Source organism: Lontra canadensis, unplaced genomic scaffold (genome assembly GCF_010015895.1).
Source record: "Lontra canadensis isolate GAN:19392208 unplaced genomic scaffold, GSC_riverotter_1.0 scaffold13, whole genome shotgun sequence".
Taxonomy (NCBI): domain Eukaryota; kingdom Metazoa; phylum Chordata; class Mammalia; order Carnivora; family Mustelidae; genus Lontra; species Lontra canadensis.
This window is the reverse complement of record NW_022631007.1, coordinates 14,617,319-14,638,959: the sequence shown is the minus strand read 5'-3', so window position 1 is coordinate 14,638,959 and position 21,641 is coordinate 14,617,319. Positions and strand designations below refer to the sequence as shown.

At 49.0% G+C, this 21,641-nt stretch overlaps 1 protein-coding gene across 3 annotated transcripts in view; it reads left to right on the top strand.

Annotated features, from left to right (window-relative positions):
* Positions 1–21,641, top strand: part of IQCA1 (IQ motif containing with AAA domain 1) — a 146,538-nt gene that overhangs the window by 118,157 nt on the left and 6,740 nt on the right. For all 3 annotated transcript variants that reach the window (XM_032857562.1, XM_032857563.1, XM_032857561.1), the window contains 2 exons: positions 5,935–6,021; positions 15,938–16,115. In XM_032857562.1, coding sequence (XP_032713453.1) covers positions 5,935–6,021; positions 15,938–16,115 — 265 coding nt within the window. The remainder of the gene's footprint in view (positions 1–5,934; positions 6,022–15,937; positions 16,116–21,641) is intronic.

Below are 21,641 nucleotides of genomic sequence, written 5' to 3'. Positions count from 1 at the left end.
TGTGCCATGGGAAGTTGAGGATGGCTGTGCACATAGGCGTTAACCCCTTTGCTGCTCAGAGTCAGCTCAGAGGGCGGTTTCGTGTGACGCCATTAGCCCTAGTATGGCTGAGAGCGAGCTGGGGAGGAGAAGGGCTCCAAAGGGAAGTCCAGGTGATTTGTAAGCCTGGTGCCTGCCAGCATTCAGACACCTACCCCTTGAATACAGCCTAACAATCAGCAATGACATCAATGTCTTTCTGTGGCCAGCACGAACCCGATTCCCCTTATGGCATCTGCCACAGTCTATCAACTGGACCTGTATGTTGGCTCCCTCCTGGTCCTCTCCTCTGCCTCAGTTTACCTTCCTTTCCATGCAGGATCAGTCCACCTGGGCTCCTGACTCTTTAGCACACCTCTGCGCTTCCTTTGAGTATCATTTATGGTTTTCCCAGCTGACACCCGGTGAGGACTTGAAGTAATTTCTGCAATCTCATAAAAGTTAATGCAAGGAAATTGAAATTTTAAATATTTTTAAATAGTGGAAATACAGAACAAAATGTGCTCACATTTTAAGTACTTAAATGGAATCCAAGTGACTCCAGTCTGGGAACATGAGACTCCCCTCTCCCCAAGCCTCTCCAACTCCTCCCCAGCATGGCAGCAGCTCACTGCTGGCTGCCTCCTTGTGCCCAGCACGGCCCATTCAGACAGAGAAATTACACGTTCTATGCAGGCAGGGACCATGTCTCTCGGTCCCCAGACTGTCCTGTCTCCCAACACTGAGCTTGATATATCACAGCTTGATCTCACCACAGCAAATGGTTGGATGTATGGATGGATGGATACGTGGGTAGATGTGTGGATGGTACAGGAGTAGATAAATGTATGGATGGACAAAGGAAGGGTAAATAGATAGAAGGATGGGTGGGTAGATGTGTGATTGGATGGTTGAGTGGGTGGTCCTATTCTGTTTGGTAAATGGAGACTCAACAATTGGGGGAAAAAATAGCTGGTTTTTCATCAGTTTCTCTAAGACAAGTCAAGTAGGACATTTTCAGAGAGAACGTTCAAAGCTTCCAGGAGTCATTTGGACAAATCATATTGGTAATTCAAGCATGCCAAACACAAACAATTTTCATTGTGGAGCCATCATATCGTAACCCAAGAGAATCTCATTCTGACGGTGAATGTTTGACAGTGTTTCTTTAGAGATTGCAAAAGATCAAGCCATCAAACTCACGTAGAAGGAGAGGTCTTTAATTGATCACTAGAGCTCCCCAAAATTTGAAAAAACACTCGTTGGTGGAAGTCCCATCTTCATTCCAGAACGGACGGAAAACTGAAACCCTGAAGTTAAATGTGATAGGATTAAAGAGCCCTCTACTGGCAGCGGAAGCAAACTGCCCGGTGGAACTTCTGAAAAGTTCAGTTATGAATTAATTACATCTAATTGCCCAGGACTTCAAACTATCTGTGGGTAATTTAAATGAAGGCTTTTCATTGCTAAATGAAAATCAAAAGAGCAAAGGATACCATTTTTCATTAACAAATTGGCAAAGAGTTTTTTATTGTTAATACTCGTTAAGGAGAGGCATGTAGAAAAACAGATCTGCTCCTCCACTGCCGGAGAGGGTGTAAGCAGAGACTCTCCAGGAAGACAGGTTGGCAACACGGGTGAAAATGTGAACAACACAAGCCTTGAGACCCAGCAGCTACGGGTGTGGACTCGTTCTAAGGAAAGCACCCGTCATGTGTCCCCCAAACTCATCGAACCATTGTTTAATTTCATAAGAAGGCAGAAACCGCCCAAAGGTTCAAAAACAGGAGGGTCAATCAATAAATTATGGGACTTCATGTTAAAATGATGTTGGAGAAATAAATTTCACACTGGGTAAGCCAGACGGTAATGCAGGAACAGTGTGAGAAACAAGCTGATTTGATTGAGGAACGATCTCATTTTGGCAAATACACACATCGAAGACGGTCTGTAAAGACAGGAAATGTCTGACCAGTGACTTGAATGGAGGAGGCAAAGAGTGTTGTCTCTGTGTCTGAATATGTATTCTGAAAATTTTGTTAATGAATGCTGCTCTTGCAATGACAATAAGAAAGAACCAAAATTCCACCAATTTCCATGTTTTCAAAGCTTAGTCTGTCCGCCCTTCGTATTTCTAACTATCTGTTGTCTCATAGACGTGTAGCCTGCATCAGTAACCACCCATCCCTCCTGCTCCCTGGAGGAGGAGGACAGCCTTTCTCCTTCTGAGGTCATCCTCTCCTGATTCCCCTCCCATTCCATGCCACCCCTGGTCTCCATGCACCACCCCCCATCCTTCTGAAAGAATGTTCCCTGTCTCAGTCTCTGACCATTCACATCTCAGCCCCCATCACCCGGCTTCTGTCGCTTCCATGCCCTGCCAATGCCAGCAGTGACCTCCAGAATGCCAGACCTTCAGGCCAGTGCTGGCCATGGTTGCCCATTCTGCCTGCCTGGATCTCTGACCTCCTTGGGCTCAGGGGACAGCTCTCTCTTCTGTGCCCTTTGTTCTCTCTGGTGCTCCTCTTACCCCACAGCCTGAGCCCTCCTGCTCCATCGGCGTCTTCACCCCTGACCCCATTCCATAGCCCACACTGGGCTTCTCCACTCTCATCCTTCACTTGTGAGCCCCTGCCATCCAGTCCCACATGCCCACCAACCACATTCCCAGCTCCCCAGGAACAGCCATCCAGCCTGTCATGCCTTACACACCGGCCAGAGGGATTTTTCTAGAACACGACTAGGATCAAAGTTCTTGATTCAAGTCCCTTACAGACCCTCCACAGCTTCCAGGATAAAAGCAAGCTCCGTAGCATGGTGACAGCTTCTGTGATGACTTTGTGACCCCATGCATCCCCACGAGGGCACACTTAACCCTGTGCTCTGGCTCCTGTCCCCAGCATGGCCAGTGTGTCCCCCTCTTCAGCTCTGTGATCTTCTAGAGACCACTAGAAGTTCAGTCTGCTCTAAACTTTATCTGTGATCTCCATTCCTGGTGGCCTGTCTGACCCACTTTTCCCTCTTTCTGTCATTAGTGGTCCTTGCTGACACCTCATTTTCCTTGGGCCCCCTCACAAGCTTCCCTCCCTGCCCATGGACAGAGCCTTGAGGGCAGGGACCCCAGCACCAAGCACAGTACCTAGCACATCAGAGCTCCTCCAGAGGCACTAATGAAGGAACATGTGAGAACAGCTCTTCTTCTACATCCAGAGCCAAAAACAGTAAAGCCAATCTACCCCTCCCAGGACAACCCATCGACTATTTGAAAACAGCTCCCTTGCCGCCTCGAGTCTTCTTTTCTCCAAGGAAAAGTCTCATCCCTTAGATGGTTCCTGGTGGGAGAGGCTGTCCGCATGGGAGGACCCAGGTTCCATTCTCCCATCTCAGTCCAGAGCTAAGCGCCATCATCACCAGCTGTCCTCAGGCCAGCTCGCCACTGTGGAAGGTCAGGAAAATGGAAAATGCACACCCGGCAGGACAAGACAGTAATGGTTTTAGAGTTCTGTCTGGAATGGCAGGGGGCAGAGAAGGAAATGGGTTAATGAGATGCTTTTGACCAGACATCTTGTCTACCATGGTGACATGGCAATGTGACCCCTGGTTAATAGCAGGGCCCGGGGGCATCAGAGCCAGGTCTGACTTCAGGTTCCAACATTTCTCCAGTGCTGATGGGCGTGTTACCTCCCACTCAGTGACCTTGTGTATAAAGGGGGGACGGAAGCTGGGACGTGCTTGGCACAGGATGGGGCACATGGCAAGTGAGGATAGCAGTGAAGTCGTGGAGATTAAGGCTCTTTGCCCACAATTATTCCTTGTATTGTTATTGTCAAACACTCGCTGGGGAAATGTCTTCTTCATTTGATAAGTACTGAGCCCTGCCAAACCAAGTGACCACCAAGGTCCTTTATGCAGCCCCGTGGGCCCCAAAGCAGGTGAACGGTCCCGTCAAAGCCATTCCTTCACAGATGCAGGTGCACGCTTACAGGAAATACGGAATTCCCCCACCAGCCCAATGGCGCAGACAAGTTCACAGGACAATTGTGGGCGGGCACGTTCAATGCAATGCCATGAACAGAACAATTTTAAACCAGGTACTGGAAGTGAGACTGCTGGTCTCAAAATTGTCCCAGCTAAGAAGACTCCTGCATTTCGGGACCATTGAGGTGGCTTACTTCTTTAGAAGCAGGAGAAAAGCCCCACAGCAATTCTCGGTGCTCACATCTGCAACTCCCATTAAGAAAAGTGGGCTGGGAGGGGGGAGGCCCGCTGCCCCAGCGAGCACACGATTTAGCCAAAGACGGGAGACGACAGTTTTTGTGGAAACTGTTCCGCTGCAGCTTTCTGTTCCAAAGCTACGATTTTTCCAAGGGAGTGAAAAGAATAAGGTTTTGCCTTTGTCATTATAAAGTGTCTCTTTTCTAAGAAGCTTAAAACCCAGCATCTCATTTTCTTATTTTCTTTGGGGACTGGAAGTAGGGAAGCTTTGGACTTAAAATAGCTTTTAGCAGAACAATGCTTCCGTGGGCCCCGCCCTCTGCAGCAGGCCAGGGGCATTGTAAAGTAGAGGGGCAACAAGGAGCCCAGAGAATGGACAGCTGGGAAGGGGGCCCCAGGGTCTGGCTTGGGTACAGGCTGGAACCCGTGGACATGGCCGTGCTTCCAGCCAACTCTGCAGCCTGCTTCTGCCACTCTCCAGCTGTGTGAACTTGGACAAGTTCCCCTTGCATCTTTCAGCTAAGTTTCACCATTTGTAAAATCTGGATGAGCAGAGAGGCACCTGCCTCCTAGGGCCATGGCGTGAATGAGTTGTCATCTAGCGGCCAGGGTGTGGACTCCATGCTGCATCAACACTGGCCCCAACTGTGCGTGTGCTGCCATGGGTGACACGTGTGGCCCCGGCCAGGCCCACGGCCGCTCACTGACTCACCCACCACATCCCCCAGGAGCTGGGATTACAATGTGCAATTCTGGATTCTTAAACTCTGTGGCTCTGTGTCTAAAAATTAAGGCCTACCAAACAGGGGTCGGCTAGTCTGCTTCTGTCCAAAAGTGCTGGTGAGCGTGGGACTGTGAAGGCTCATGGCCCTGGACTCATACTGGCAACCAGGATCGGGTTCCATGCGCTCCTGTCTTTACGCGGGCATGATCTGCTCGCCGTGGCTCCTGATGCTGCAGGAACAGATGTGGCCACGTGTGCCTCGTGACTTTTCCATCATTTACTAAATGCCCGTCTTGGTTACCACTCACGCCAGCTGCCTTAATGATGTTTTAAGATACATAAAAATAGGAGTACATAAGGCTCTATTTGCCGTGGCTGGAGACAGCTTTTATCTGGTCACGGTTTTGCACAAAGCACAGATTGTTGCAAAAATACCCAAACTTTGCTATCATGGGGGCGCTTTGAAGAGATTGTTCAGTGAGTGGCAATTATTCCCAGGCCCACGGTAAGTAAGGCCCAGCGCTGGCGCGAAGCCCTGCCCGCCATGGAGGGGCTCAGAGCCACCTTCCAGGCAAAACCTCGGGCATAAAGGCACTGCCGCGCAGCAGCGAACAAATGGCATCATGGGGGCCCTTGTGCTGAAACAGCTTTTCTCATGATGAGCAAGCCTGAATGAACCTGGGAGCAGCAAGTAGGCGGTCATTAAACCCGAGGCCCAAATGCCCGTCGGTTTGCCGCAGAACACGACTGGTTGATTTCAAGCCGAACCGATTCAAGGTTCCAGGTCCTAGGGAAGAACGGACGGTGCCGGCACGTGGTGCCCCATCCTGCTGTGCAGGAGGGGTGCGGTCCTGCCCTGGAGCCCTTCTGGGCACCCCTACCCCCGAGAGCCATCTTGGGGAGCCATCGGGTCCTACTGTCTGTCAGGGTCCAAGAGAGAAATGCATTTACAGCCAAGGCTCTCCTTCTCCTTGCAGGTGGCCCGAGAGCTCCAGCCCTCCGTGGTGTGGATAGGAGACACAGAAAAAACCTTCTACAAGAAAGTCCCCAGCGCAGAAAGGATGGTGAGGGATTCTTGATCTTTCTCCATTCGGCCTTGTCTTTCTCCTCCCCTCAGGAGACCCTTACCAGGGACTGTCTCCACTTTTCAAGAACGTCTTCTTTAAGGGAGGAAGGGAATGAAGGGGCAGCCGTCTTTCTCTGCCCTCTACATGTCTGTATTTGAAAACCTTCAGTGGTCTGATTTTATGGGGAATAATTAGGGGAAAAAACGAAGGAAAGTATGGAAGGAAGGGGGAGGAGGAGCTTTGGACCCAAACATGTGACTCAGAGGTAAGAAACAATTCAGAGAATTTTCCTTGGTTAAAGCAAGTGGTACACATAGGAGATATTATTAGGATTTCCTATTGTTCATAATAATAAATAGCAAAGGCTTGAAATTTACGAACAAAGACCTTCGACAGAACTGCTAAGTGCCGGCGTTTGGGGCCCCCGGGGAGCGCCCTCTCAACTGCTTCCTTCCTTCGTTTCTCTCCTTTAGAAGGCCCCCCTCCCCCGAACTTCCCCCCACAAATCACCAGCAAATTTCCCACAAGTTAAAAAAAATTTGCAGATACACATGATTGTTATTCCACATCAATTTGCACCAAAGCAAATAGTGGTTAACTGTGAATTTCTGATTAAATTCATAAGGCTTTTAATCACTTTCGATCCTTATGTATTATACATCATTTTTAGCAGGTAGAGATGATTTGGATAAAGAATGAAAGCTCCATCTTTTCTTCCCCCAAATGAGCCTTGATTGCCCTGTCATTTCAGAAACTCTTAAGAGGACTCATTCATTATTAAATCCGGGAATCTGAGATTTCACTCCCTCTGCTGGCCAAGTTGCTACATTGACGAAAGTCCCTCCCCCTCCAACCCCAAAGGAACACGTGAAGTCGAGCGTTACTATGAGCCCGATCAGAAACCTAAAGAGACAAAGAGACCTCCAGGCATGTGTAATCCAAGGTGCCCCACACCCAACATCATCAGAAACCTTGCCTGGGGAGTAGGAGACGTGGTTTCGGGGCTCACTGTGCTGTTCACCTGAGCTGGCTGTGTGTCTGAGCGAGTAACTAAACCTCTCTGAGCATCCTTCCTTAAAGGTTTCCAGAGAGCACAGCCTCCAGCTCAGCCCACCCCCCCCCCATTCTCTGCCATGCCTGCCCACAGGCTCTGGCTGCTCATCTGCACCCCGGAGTCTGGGGAACAAGATGAATCCAAAATGCTCGTTCGTAAGAGAGCCAGAGGAGCCCTGGGGGAGGGGCTGATGGTGGGAAATGCAATGCCTCAGGGTCGGCAGACATCTCCCACAGAGGGAGCCCTGGTGCAGGGCAGGCGGCCTGCAAAGGAGAGACAAGCAGGATGTCTCCAGGCCTCCCGCCTAAACCGGCCCCACTGTTGCTGATCCCAAGAGACTCAGCCCAGGCTCCGATTCCCACAAACATAGCCACAAGCTAGTGTTATTCGGGTAAGAAATGAAGGCCTTTGGTGGCAGAGTCTTTGCAGGGGACCAGTCAGACCTTTATTCTCTCCAGCTCTGCATTGCAACCGTCTGCCATCCCTCAAGGGAATTAACGGTGCTGAAGGGCATGACTCACATCCCTAGGTAATTCCCAGAACACCTGAGGGGCAACAAACCGAAGTGGTCCTTGGATTCCCAAATGTCCTGAGCCATCCCAGGTACAGACGGGGCTGTAGGAGGCATGAACACCCCATCTGGCAGGAGAGCATGGCATCGGGGGTGATGGGGTGGGGATCGCTGTGTGCGTCCTCCAGCTGTACATGGGAACAGGTGTCCCCACTCACCCCCAAGTCTTGGGCCTGCCCCTCAGGCTGCCCCTGCTTCCTTTCTAGAGAGCTGGGGCCAGGCCCGGGCCACATCAGGTCTCTGTCCTCACACCCAGCCTCTGACTTAGGCTCTTACCAAGTCCCCCAGCCAACAGGGCTGGAGCTGCTGGAGCATTGTCCACCTGCCTTCTGAAGCTGGCCACCAAAAGCCAAGGGCATCCATAGGTGACAGGAACCCAGGAGACATCACAACCAGCTTCTCATTGCTCACTTGACTACCCCTGGGCAAAGCCTACAAGCCTACAAAGAAGGAAGGAAAGCCTTCCTTCTGCCATGGTCCATCCTCTGTCCCAAAGGCTCCATGATCCCAAAGACACTGAGGCACAGAGAAGGAAGTCCACCTGCAAAGAAATCAGGAGGCTGCCAAGCCCACCACCAACAACTACAATAGATAGCCCCCTCGAGACTGCCACCTGGATCAGAAGGATTCCAGAATCTCCCCTTGAAAAAAAAGTCTCACTCTCCACAGTGACTCACTGCCCCCTTGATGCCTCAACATTTAGATTAAGTCTCCCAAGGTCATGAAATGTATGAGGAGCACCACGTCATGAGCAACAAGGCAAGGAAGAAGTCCAGCCTGGGCACGATGGCTACTGAGCCTGGCTCAGGCTGGGAAGCTGAGCTCTCTGGGGCAGGGACCGCAGGCCCAACACCTAGGACAGCTGTGAACAAGAAGAAGAGGTTCCCAGGGGCACAACTCCTATGTCAGGGAGGCTTCCAGCAACTCTGGGAAGGAAGCGGTCTTCTCCTGTTTTGCATTAGATGACAAAGTCTCCAACGGAGCCACAGCAGGTTGGGGATAGTGCTGGCACCCAGAAACACATTTGTCTGAACGCAAAGGCCAGGCCTTTCTCCCCATCTGGACAGTGCTCCCAGCTGGGATGCCACTGAGTGCCAGGCATTCTCCCCTCCCTCGTGCTTCCACCTACCATGTGGACACCCAGGTCCATCCTCCACATCTCCCCAGCCCACAGGCCACTCCAGACCACAGCCTGCAAACTGCCTGTGGGGTCCTCTGGTCTTAGAGACAAGGTGCCCTGCTCCAGAATTCCAGCAGTCCTGCCCACACCCTCGTCTTCCCCCGTTGTCCTCAACAGCCCAGAAAGTCCTTCACCTCTAGACTTTCGGGAATGTCTGAGCTCCCAGCATGCCCCTCCCTCCCCACCACGAGCAGCCCCCTTCTCTTCTCCTCCTCCTGGGAGCAGAGCCCTCCTCTTCACTGGGTGCCTCTCACACTGCCAGGCAGTTGTTTGCAGACGAGGGGAAGGCAGTAAAGAATGAGACCAGACAGGCTGCAGCTGCATGTTCCGCACCATTACCCTTCGTCCCCCATCTAGCAGGAGCCCTCCCGACATCACGGTAGGCCTCCGAGAGGGAAGCTCGTGCTTTGTTGGAGCCGGCTGCAGTGGGGTTTTGGGGAGCTGACTACAGAACGGCAAATGGAAATTGCCGTGTGGATGTTAAGCAATAATTTGAAACTGCCCATGGGAATGTGGCCATGCGGGGGCTGGCAGGACCGGACATAGAGGCTGTGGCCGTGGATGTTGCCAGGTGACTGTGGGGACGTTGGCTGGCGTGATGGATAGGCGCCAGGGTCTCGTGCCTAATGGACAGGCCTCTGAACTGGAACGGGGGTGGCCCGGGTGCAGGGGAGTGCTGATTGAATGGACTCGCCTTTCATTTTCACCCCCTCCTAATGGGACTACACCGCTCTGTCAGCAAGGGTGTCACTCTTGCTGCAGCCCAGGATCAACATTTGTTATCGGAAACAGGCTAATGAAGTTCAGGGGTCCCTGCCATTTCCGGATGTGCATGGAACAAGATCATCTGCCTTGGAACAGGCAGCCGGCCCCACCATCACCATGGCAACCAGGCTGCTGGGGATGGGCTCAGACCACACAAGCAAGTCTCTCACCACACGAAGTGCAGTCTCCAGCTTCACTGGGGCCCTGGGGTCTGTCCTCCTTCCACCAGCCTTTGGGCAGCTGCCATGTGCACCTGGCACATCCCAGTCACCCCTGCCACCTGCTTTATTCTCCATCAAGCTTCTTAAAAGACCAGTCTGTTCTCATCGTCCCCACTCACTCCTCAATCCACCACTGTCTGTTTTTTGCTTTCCAACTCCATAGAAACTGCTCTCAGAAAGTTTTTCTTTGACATCCATTTTGCCAACAAACACTTCGGTTCCATTGCTCTTTATGCCATGTTCGAGGTGGTTGAATTTCACCATTTTGTAAAACTCTGTCTTCCCTTAACTTCCACAGCCCTGGCCTCCTGATACCCCACCAACACTTTTTTCTGTGTCTCCTCCTTCCGTGTCTTCTGTCTCCTCGAGTTTCCATCCCAGGCCCCTGGCCTATTTCTCTCACCTTGCCTTTCTTGGGCACCATCTCATGGCTTGAAAAATCACCCCCAAACCAATGACAGCCCCACCCCATCCCAGCCCAGTGCTCTCCCCCGAGGCTCAGGTCCAAGCATCCATGGGAAACCTCGCATGGAGTCTACAAAGCCTGCCCAAACCCTCCTCCCTCATGACCCACTCCCCAAAGTGCTGCTGCTTTTGCATTTTCAAAAGGTTGGTTTTATTTAAAACAACCATGCTTCAGGGGCGCCTGGGTGGCTCAGTGGGTTAAAATAACCATGCTTCATAAGAGGGCTTTGGATTCGCTCTGGTAAAATGAACCCTGAATATCACCAAACTCGCCGAGCCTCATAGAAGTGCAGTGGATTATTTCCTGGCACAGGTATAGATATTCTCATGAGGTCTCTTCTTCCAGAATCTCAGCAGAGGGCTTTCTTCAGCAATATGGGTCCCAAAGGCAGTTTCTCAGAACTAAGTAGATGAAAAATTATCATTTAATATAACGGAAACTGATGGGAACTTTTTACACAGTCATTGTGCGCTCTGTTGGCAAATTGCTAGTTTCCTCCAAATTGCAAAGCCTCCAGTTTTTCTGTCTCTGTCCTTTAAACACCTTGCTTTCCAGTAGAGAAGACTTGGCATTGGTTCCACCCACACGTGTATTTCAGAATAAGACACAATTATCCCTTAATAAGCACTTCTTCAGATAGACACATTAGGCCATGCAATCCTCACAATATCCCTATAAGTTGGGCTCTGTGATTACCCCATTTCTCAGATTTAGGGACTAAGGCTCAGAGAAGTTGAGTCATCTGCTCAAGGTCACACAGCTGTTAAAAGCAGAGCCAAGACTGTGATCAAATATGTCTGAATCAAAAGCTGTGCATTTAACTATTTGCCATATCATCTGCCTGTTATTATGGAGTTTCTTCCTTGGGTGTTTGTTTGTTTGTTTTTGGTGGAGAGGGGAGGGAGTTTGCACATAGCCTGGCCCCCAGGTTAAGTTCAGTATCAAAGTTAAGCCCCAGCAAACACCCCTCCCTGTCCCAGGACAGCCCAGAGGCTGGGTCTGAGCAACGGCAGATTTCTGCAGAGACCTGGGGTGGGTATTAAGGAGCAGCCCCTTCATGAGCAGATCCTGATTCTCATTGTGAGAGCTGTCCATTTCCAGGATTCCAGGAAGTCTCATTCCATCATCCCTCTCCTGTGCTTTCCCCTTTTAAGCTCTTCTGTTCTCCTGGGTAGAATCATGCAGGGCCATTGCTTCCTCCTCATGGGGCTGGAGCAGGCTCTGGATTCCTGTGGGTGCAGGTGGAGATGATAGGAAGATGCCTGGTGGTCTGGCCTCAGGCCCAGCTTCCAGGATTTATTTTGCTGTAAAAATTCCATCTCTTTCTCTGCTGTTTTACATTATAAAAAATCTTCTCTAAACTGAATCCAACAACATAAAAAAAGGATTATACACCATGACCAAGTGGGATTTACCCTAGGTTTAACATTCAAAAATCAATTAATGTAATATACTATTATATCATTGGAAGAAAAGACAAAAACCATATCATCTCAGTACATGCAGAAAAAGCACTTGACAAAATCCAGCAACCCTTCATAATAGAAAATCAATGACATAAGGAAAAAAAAAAAAAAAGAACTTCCTCCACCCGATAAAGGGCAACTACAAAAAATCCACAGCTAACATCATATTTAATGGCAAAAGACTGTATGCTTTTCCCTTAACATCACCTTTTCTCCCCAGTATTATATTGGAGGGTCTCACCTGGGCAATTAGGGGGAAAAAATGAAATAAAAGGTATTCACATTAGAAAAGAAGAGGTAAAACTATCTCTATTTATAGATGGCATGATCTTATATGTAGAAAATACTAAGGAATCCCCTAAAAAACCATTAGGACTAATAAACAAGTTCAGCAAGTTTGCAAGACACAAGATACATACACAAAAAACAACTTATTTCTATACATGTGCAATGAAAAATCAAAAATTAAAATTAAGAAATCATTTATAATAACATCAAAGAATAAAATATTAGGAATAAATTTAACAAAGGAAGTACAAGATTTCAGCCCTGAAAACTACAAAAACGTTGAAAAAGTTAAGGAAGAGCTAGATAAATGGAAAGATATATCAAGTTCATGGACTGAAAACCTTAATATTGTTAAGACAGCAAGAATTCCCAAACTGACTTGCAGATTCAATGCAATTCCCATCACAGTGCCATCTGACTTACTGGAAGAAATTGACAAGCTGATCCTAAAATCCATACGGAAATTCAAGGGACCTTCAAAAGCCAAAACAATCTTGAAGAAGAAGAACAGAGTTCGGGTGCTGACACTTCCCAGTGTCAAAACTTACCACAAAGTTGTACCAAGCAGGACAGTGTGGTGCTGGCATTAGAAGAGACATATAGATCAGCAGGATAGAATTCAGAGTCCAAAAATAAACCCTTACATTTACAATCAATTGACTTTTTGAACAAGGTGCCAAGACAATTCAATGGAGGGAGTATAGTTTTTCAATAAATGGTGCTGGGACAATTCCATAGCCATGTGCAAAAGGATAAAGTTGGATCCCTACCTCACACAGTATTCAAAAATCAAACCCTAATGCATCGAAGACCTACAAGGAAGAGCTAAAACTTTAAAACCTGTAGAAGAATATAGAAGCATAAATCTCTGTGACCTTAAAGCAATGATACCTTAGATATAACACTGAAAATATGAACAACAAAAGAAAAAATAAGTTACATCTCATCAAAGCTAAAAACTTTTTTTGCTGTAAAGGACATCATCAAGAAAGTGGAAAGGCGACCCACAGCATGGAAGAAAGTACTTGAAAATCATTGATCTGACAAGGGACTTGTGTCTAGAACATATAAAGAACTCTTACAACTCAATAATAAAAAGACAAATGACCTGATTTTTTAAAAAGTGGACAAAGGAGTTGAAGAAGTCAAGAAATGGCTGATAAACACATGAAAAGATGCTCAATGTCATCAGCCATCAGAAAGACACAAATTGAAATCCCAATGAGATACCCCTTTACATCTGTAAGGGTATTTAAATGTTTTTAAAAAGGGGAAAGAAAGAAAACAGAAGAACACATAATAACAAGTGTTCATAGGATGTAGGGAGATGTAAACCTCAGCCACTTAGGAAAGAAGTCTGACATTTCCTCAAAAGGTTAAACATAAAATAGCTATATGATCTAGCAACTCAATTCCTGTGTGTGTGAGCCCAAGTAAAATGTTCATAGCAGCATGATTAACAAGAGCCCAAAGGTAGAAACAACCCAGACACCCATCAACTGATGGTGGGATGCATAAAATATGGCCTATCTGGACAATGGCTGTCCCGCGGCAAGTAATGAATGCTGCAAGTATGAATGCTGCCACAATATGGGCAAATCCCGAAGATACTATACAAAGTGAAGGAAGCCACAGACACGCATGCACACCATATACCGGATGATCTCATTTCTCTGAAATATCCAGAATATACAAATCTGTAGAGACACAGAGTGGATAACTGGCTGCCTCAGTCTGGAGGAAGGGGTTAGGGTGGGAGCATTCAGTGACTGCTACAGGGCGGTCTTTTGGGAATGATGAAAATGTTCTAACATGGACTATGGCAACGTTTGCACAACTCTGTGAATATACTAAAAAACCACTCAACTATACAGTTTAAATAGATGAATCATACAGTATGTGAATTCTACCTCAATAAAGCTGATATGGATACATCATAATAATATATATCTAATAATAAAATATGACATAACACAATACAATAATAATAAACACATACTTTAGTTCTCCTTACCCAGGAAGAGGAATGGGGGTAAGGAGGGGGGAACACTCAAGCCCCTGGCAATCCCCTCTGGGATGGAGGGGACCCCAGCAGAGCAGAGGGAGGAGCGTGAGTCTGGGAGTCATCTTGCTCATCTACTCTGGGACTGGAGACATCACTCAGCCTCTCTGGGCCCAAGGTTTTCATGTCTGAGTGAGGGGAGGACTGTTCCCTCTGGGGGAGTTCCTGAGGACTCAGTGGGAAGTCCATGTTGTGGAGAGAGAAGTACCTGGAACCCAGTAGGCCCTCGCCACCTCCTACTTACTAGGATTATTCAGCTGGAAGAAGTATAAACAGCCTGGACATAAGAAGTGGCAAGTGCGTGGTCGACATCGGAGAGGTCCAGCTTCCTGCCTTGCCTTGGACAGAAACAGAAGTCCCCGGCCTTGTGCCTTGCTGGGGCCAGACCTCCCCATGTTTCTGCAGCTTCCCATTAGGCTGTCCTCCTAACATCCCTGCGGCCTCCAGGCGCCTGTTCTTTCCCACCTGGCCTCCCTCCTGTACCTTGTCAATCCAGACGTGGAATGGGGCCTTCTCATTGGTCAAAAGGAAGGAAAAAGAAGAATGCCAACCACCACTTCGAGCAGGCACAGCCAACAGCCTCATGATGCAGAACAGTCACCCCAGGGCTGTGCAGCTCCCCTGGGGTGCCCCTGCCCTCCAGGGTGCTCAGTCACACCTGACTCCCCCCTCCCCCACCAACTGTTCAGGACAGTTGGTGGGCCCAGCTGTGACTCCCAGCTCTGCTCAGGGCCTCCCATGGAACAGGGTATCACATCGAGTGAGCATCCCTGTCCCAGGGGCCCTGCAAACTGTCCCCAGCACTGTCACTGCCCCCACCAGCTATGGCCCCAATACACTGCCATTCACTGTTATTCCTGAGCACAGGGCTTATCAAACACCCGCTCTCCCCCCAGGGTCACAGGCCCTTCCTGCCTGCAGGGCTGTCCCTGGGCTGGGCTGTGCAGGGACACACAGGGACAACCAGACTGCGCAACAGGGACCAGTCCCTGCAGGGTGGTCACAGCAAGATCAGGCCTGCTCTGCTCTGGGAAAGCCATGCACTGGCTTCTGTCACTCCTGCTCAACACTCAGATTCTAATTGGCTCAATCCCCCGGGGCCAAGTAGGACCAAAAACAGCCGAGCCCGCTCGAGGCTCCTCTGCAGAGGTTCTTTCCATCACCCCAACCGTCCTCCTCCTCCCCACGCTTCCTCCTCATGCAGCTGTGCCAGTGGAGGCTAATTGAAAGCTGGTGCATCGCCATGGCAACGTGGCCAAATCTGACCCCCATGGGCTGGAAGTCATCCTCCCTGGGGTCCCTCGCATCTTGCGTTAGTGTTGAGACTTTACTAAAATAATACAGGTTCAAACTCTTTCCAAACTGCTTCAGAGACAGAAGCGTTACATTCTTTTGTAAGCAGGTACTTTCCAGACAGGAGATCCAGACCTTCAGAGGCTCGCAGTCAGGGCTAGCAGCAAAGGCAGGTTTGGGGTCACCCTCAGAATGGTTCAGAGGAACGCGGATCACCACGGCTGAGCCCCTCGCTCCAGCCAGCTTCCTTCCACTGGGAAACCTGCCCTGCTTCCCATTCTGAGGGCGAAGGTGCTAGAAAGATCAGTCAGGTGCTTCCTCCTTCCTTCCCCTTTTCCAAATCTGAATGCTGGAGGTAGAGGAAAGGATGAGACTGCAATTCGAACCACCCAGACCAGGATGAACTCTGAGAATCGTGTCTGTCCAGCCTTTGAGGTTCACGCAGACAAATGCGTGCCCCAGGGCATTCTGAGAGTAAGTATTCTTCTGTCCTGAATTCTTTTTTCTGCATGTGAGCTCATGTTCCCCTTCTCCCTCTTTCTCCCAGATGGAACCTAAACGCCTCAAAAAACAGCTTCCAAAAATCCTGAGACTCCTGAAACCGGACGACAGGATTCTGATTGTGGGGACAACACAGCGCCCTTTCGATGCTGAACTTCAATCTTTTTGCAAAGTTTACCAAAAAATTATTTTGGTTCCCAGACCAGATTATGCTTCAAGATTCGGCAAGTACCCCAGCCCCTTCCTGTGTGGGGTGGCAAAGGGTGGGCCGGGTGGTGTCAGGCGTGTGGCGCCAGCGCGGGAACCCCGGGAACCCAGCCCTGACTGAACAGTGGTGGAGGAAGAGCCCATGTGCTGGAGGAGGTTCCCGAACAGGGGCAGAACCTGGGCCATAAATACGAACGACCAGGTCGTGAGAGCAAAGAGCGTCTGTCTGTCCTGTTGTCACATCGTTCTTGTTACCCAGGACAGAAGGAAACTGGACGGGATTATTATTTGGGGCCCTGGAGGTGACGAGAGTTGTTGTGGGTGCTGATTTTCTTGCGACAGGTGGATTAGGGTGAGTTGCCTTGGACCCACAGTGTCGGCGTCTCCCTCAGAGAGCACCCCTCTTTCCGCAGGATGATTTGTCTTAGTTTCCCAGTCTCCAAGTATTTGTCCAGGAGCGCGTCGACTTACTTAAAATAACCATGAACAGTAGCAGCGCGCCTCTGGAGTTTTTGCCCCTTGAACAGACAAATTCAAAATCTCCTTCTTTTGAAATGTATTTTTAAGTGGAACTGACGCTAAAAAGGTGATTTTGGAGGTGGTGCAATGAAACCGTAGAGAGCCACAAAGTACGAGCCCTAAGGAGACATAATTCTGAATCCAGGTTCTGCCTGGGGGAGCTGGACGACATGGACAGCTCAGTGGACCTTCTGAGCCTCCACTGTTTGCTCCGTACAGAGGACCCTTTAGTCCCCAGGGATGTCATAACCCTTATGTGAGGTTGGCAGCAGGACACTCAGCACCATACCAGCCCCCTGGGGAGCCCTAGGGTGCCGCCCAGGGAAGAAGCCAAGATGGCAGCCATGGTTATGGAGAAGGAGAGTGTGACCGGGACATGAGTGGCCATGGTGGTGCAGGCGTGGTTTCTATTACCTGTGTCTGTTGAGCAAACCACCCCAGTGGCTTCAAACAACTGATTATTCCATCCCATGGTTCAGAGGGTTCACGGGTTCAACTGGCAAGTTCTCCTTCAAGTTCCTCAGGATGTTGCTATCGGGGGTCTGTTTGGACTTCATCTGAAGACTCGACAGGGCCGGACATACGTGGTTGTTCACGCCCACGACTGGAGTTGATGCTAGATGCTCAGCTGGGACTGCCAGCCAGACAACCTACACCTGGCCTTTCCACGTGGCTTTGTCCTACACAGCGATTGGGTCTCACAAGAGAGCATCCTGAGAGCAAACGTTTCAAAAGGTTCAGGCAGAAGCTGGAGAGATTCTTGTGACCCAGCCTCAGACATCACACAAAGTCCCTTTCACCAAACTCCACAGGTCAAGAGCAAGTCCCAGGCCAGCCCAGATTCAAGGGCAGTGGACCAAACAAGGGTCTGAATACTACAGGGCAGCTCAGGGAGGGGTCATCTTTACCTCTTGTGGTGGTGATGGCAGATTTGGTATAGAGACGGTGATGGTGGATTCAGTGTGGCAAAGGGCAGTGATGGTGGTGGCAGCCTGGTGCCAGGGAACAGGAAGGTGGTCGCACGGGCAGCGGTGGGGGCAGCAGTGTGGTATGGACAGGAAGGTGCCCCCAGTGGAGTAGGGGTGGAGGTGAGACAGCCTATGGTAGCAGTTAACATGAATAAGATAATGAAAATGACCAGGTCAGACTCGGTTTCTAGGCAGCCTTCTCTAGTCACAACAGCACCCCCAAAACCCTTTCTGCTTCATCTTAAGCTCCTGCCCCATGTTATCTGCTAGAGAACCACCAGCCACTCCATGTACTGTGCAAGCTCCTTTTTTTCTTGATAAGCTGTGATCTTGGCTTCACAAATCCATGTCATACACAAAGTACGGGAGGACGTCGTTCTCAATTATTCCTCCTTCATTTTAGTGGCTTCTTCATCCCCTGGAGCCTCTGGGACATCCACTGGGTCCTTTGTAATCAGCCAGCATCAAAGGAAAAGAGAGAAGACAGTAGAGAGTATCTGCCTCACAGGAGATTTCAGGGGCAAGACCCAGAAGGGCCAACTGTTGTTTCACTCCTGTTGCCTTGGCCAGAATGACTCCCATGGCTTCACTGGAGTTCAAGGCAGCAGGGCTGTGCAGTCCCACCAAGGAAAGGCTCAGCACGGAGCTCAGTGGATGCCAGCCATCTCCCCCTCCTCCTGGAGTCCACACAGAACATTCCCCTCTCCTGGCTTTCTCTCTCTCATTTCTGTTGGTAGATTTCCTCTCACAATCCCAGGGTTTGATTTTGTTTGGGGTTTTTTGTGGTAGATATGTATTTTGAGCTCTCTTAAAGGAATAAGTTCTGGTGTTATTAATTTGAGGGGAACAGAGCATTATTCTTGACTTTGGATTGAATAGTTTCTATTATTTGACAAAACCACAGGCCCTTTAAAAATGAAGCTGTTGATGTATAACAAGGACAGTTGTGTTGTTTTGCTAAAATGACAGGCATCTGTAAGGACACAGATCATATTACAGATTCCAACCTGAATCTCCCTGTGGCAGCATCACACGCGAGGAAGGAGAAAGCATCCCCTCACCCGTGGGCAGATGATAAACCTGCAGGCAGGGGTTTGCTTGGGCCCAAGGCTCTGTCCACTACACCACATTCTTCTCACATATGTCTTCCGTGGTGGCTGATTTGTTCAGGTCGCCATTCTTGCTGACATCACAATGCTGTCCAGCATTTCCTCCAGTGACCTTGAAGTTTTCATAGCCACGGTGGCTGGGACATCCGTCTTAAAGAAAGACTGTTCCTGTCTTTGCAGTGATCAAAAATGGTCTCTTCCAGCCCATAAAGCATGGGCTGCAAATCCATAACCTGGGCCTCTACCTGGCCATCTATCTACCAGCCGCAGAGTGAGGGAGGTGTTGTGGAACGTTCACCTTCCCTCGTGTCAAATCCCTCCAGGCAGGGTGGGGGAGTAACAGCTGGGAAGGAAAGGGTGGGTCAGCCTGAGGAAGCACAATCCTTAAGGTTTACCAAATAGAATTCAGTATCTACCTTCTTTCCCCAAATCAAGCTGTTTCCTTCTAAAATGTCTGCAAAGAAAATCCACCCGCAAGGTTGATTAATGCCTCGTCTAGTCCCCAGAAGTCCCTCTGCGCCTCCTATCCCCACATTCCTAATGCTTCCTGCTCTCGCCTCTCTTCCTGGGGGTCTGTTTCACTAATAACCCAATTTATCATAGACCTCCACCCCAGACCCAGTGTCTGGTCGGATGAGTTCAGTCCACATCTTCCGATTTTTCTAGAATTCTGGTCTCCAGAGGCCAGAAGCTCATCCAACTCCTGTTGTCACTTCCTGGGCTTTTGTAAAACCACAAATAACAAATGAATTTTAAGATACTACATCATCTCAAGAACACAGTTGGGAGCAAGGACAAAATCCATTTGGAACATCAAAAGCAGGAAAGGAGATTCAAAGACCAGGTTCTTTTCAGTCTAAAGAAGGGAAAGAGAATGCAGATTAGTCTGAAGAAGTGAGGAGTCTGTGCACTAGGTCTGGAGAGCCCCTCAGCTCCCTTCACCACACTCCATTCACGGATCCCGGCCTCCCCAACACACCCAGAGCCAGCCCCTATTCTGTTGTGCTCTCGTCCTCTCCACCTGCACTGCTGGGCCAAAGACTGGGCAGGTTATGCTCCAGAGCTCACTGTGGGCTTCCCACATCCACGGCCCCCACCCCAGGCTTTGACTCACTCTGCTCCTGACCCCCATCCTAACCCCACCGCAGGTGGATTTGTAGAAGCAGTAGAGGCTGTTCTTTTAAAGGAAGTCTAGTTCATCAAATACGAGAAGTCAAAGTGATTCTCTTCCTCATTCTCTGGATCTTGAGGAGACTGTGGGCAAGTGGCCAAGCCCCGCTGTAGCTGTGGCCACCTCCACATTTTCCCTTACTGCGCCTCCATTAACAAACGGTGAGCTTTGGGGGGAAATCAATGATGTGTGTATTATGAGGACCCTTGGCCAAAACTCTACTTAAGCATCAAGTACCATACATTTTAAAGAATCAACAGTGTGTTCCCACATACTTGCTAAACCAGAGTAATTATAGTTTTTTGCTCTGTTTCTAAAGAATCTTTACTTACAGAGAGACCTCTTGTGTTGGGAGGCTGGGTGGCTGTGACTGCTGCAGTTTAGCAGAGAGGCAGGGATGGGAGCTGGGCATTGGTTTCTGGGAGCCCTCGCCCTCCCTGTTTGCTTACCCACTGGTTCACGTCCACACCATTGGGAAGAAGTTTGCCTGGATGCCCAGGTCAGAAGCTCTCTGAGTTCCCAGCCTGGGAAAACAATTGGATCCTCAGCTGGGGGAACTGTGCCCTGTTCTTCAGCATTAAGCAAGCTCCCTTCTCAGGTTCCAGAGTCACCATGCAGACCTGGACATACTGTTTTTCAGGGTTATAAATCTGGGCTGGGGCACATTAGATCCCAAGGGATAACACTGCCTGGTCATTGTTCTTATTTTTCCCGTGGGTTATATTTTCTAATTTCTAATTCGACCTCAGTTATGTCCAGGTTGTACAGATATATTCTTAGACATGTTCTGTATTTATGCTTTAATGAGAATTGGGAAACTTTGATACAAAATGGAATTACTAATGATAATTACAAGAACAACAGTGACACAGCTACAAGAAAGTAAACTGTCCGCCATATGCTAGATCAGTGCTCTTCCAACCCCTTTCTCTACATTCTTGTATGTATTTGTCACAGCAGCCTGAGGAGCAGATCTTTCTACTCGCATTTTATAGGTAACCCTGAGATGAATTCAAGGTCAAACATACCCATTAAGAAAGTAGCAGAGTAGATGTGGGAGGTTAGATGTTGCTTTAGGTCCATTTGGTGGCCCACGTGGCCCTTGATACATAACCTTACACATAGACACAATATGGCCCAGGGTAATATGCCTGCCAGCAACTCAGCTCACCACAAGGCCAAGGACCACCACCCCCATCACTCTGGTGGAGGTGGATTGTTAAAATGACTCATGACCCAAAATCTCACTCTGTGATGTGGCTCATAGATACATGGAGGTCATCCTATTCCTTTTCATTTTATCAAGTATTTGTGGATCAATGTATTTGGATGAGCTAGTCATTTAACAGATCCAACAGTGCCAGATTATATAGTAATGGTCATTAAAAAAAAAAAAAAACTGTTCCAAATATCCCTCGAAGAAGGTCAAAATGCTTGAGAAACATTTGACCAGATCCTCCCGGCACTCCAGCATTGAGAACAGCTAGGAGACAGGTGGCCTTGGCAAAGTCTCACCTTTCTTACTGTCTAGATACAATGAAACAAGCCACTGTGACTCTCTCACGTACTTCCGTCTCTGTGGAATGCCTGCAATTCCCTGAGTATAGTATTATTGCAAATGCTGTGTGAGAGTCCATTCTCTCTCTTAAGTTCAGTAATTCCGTAATTCATTTTCACAACATCCCTGTGTTCTAAGAGAAATATCTCTGTCACCTCAGGTCCCACTAACCCGGAGAACCACTGAGCACCCACCCATGGGATTTCAGTAAACCACTG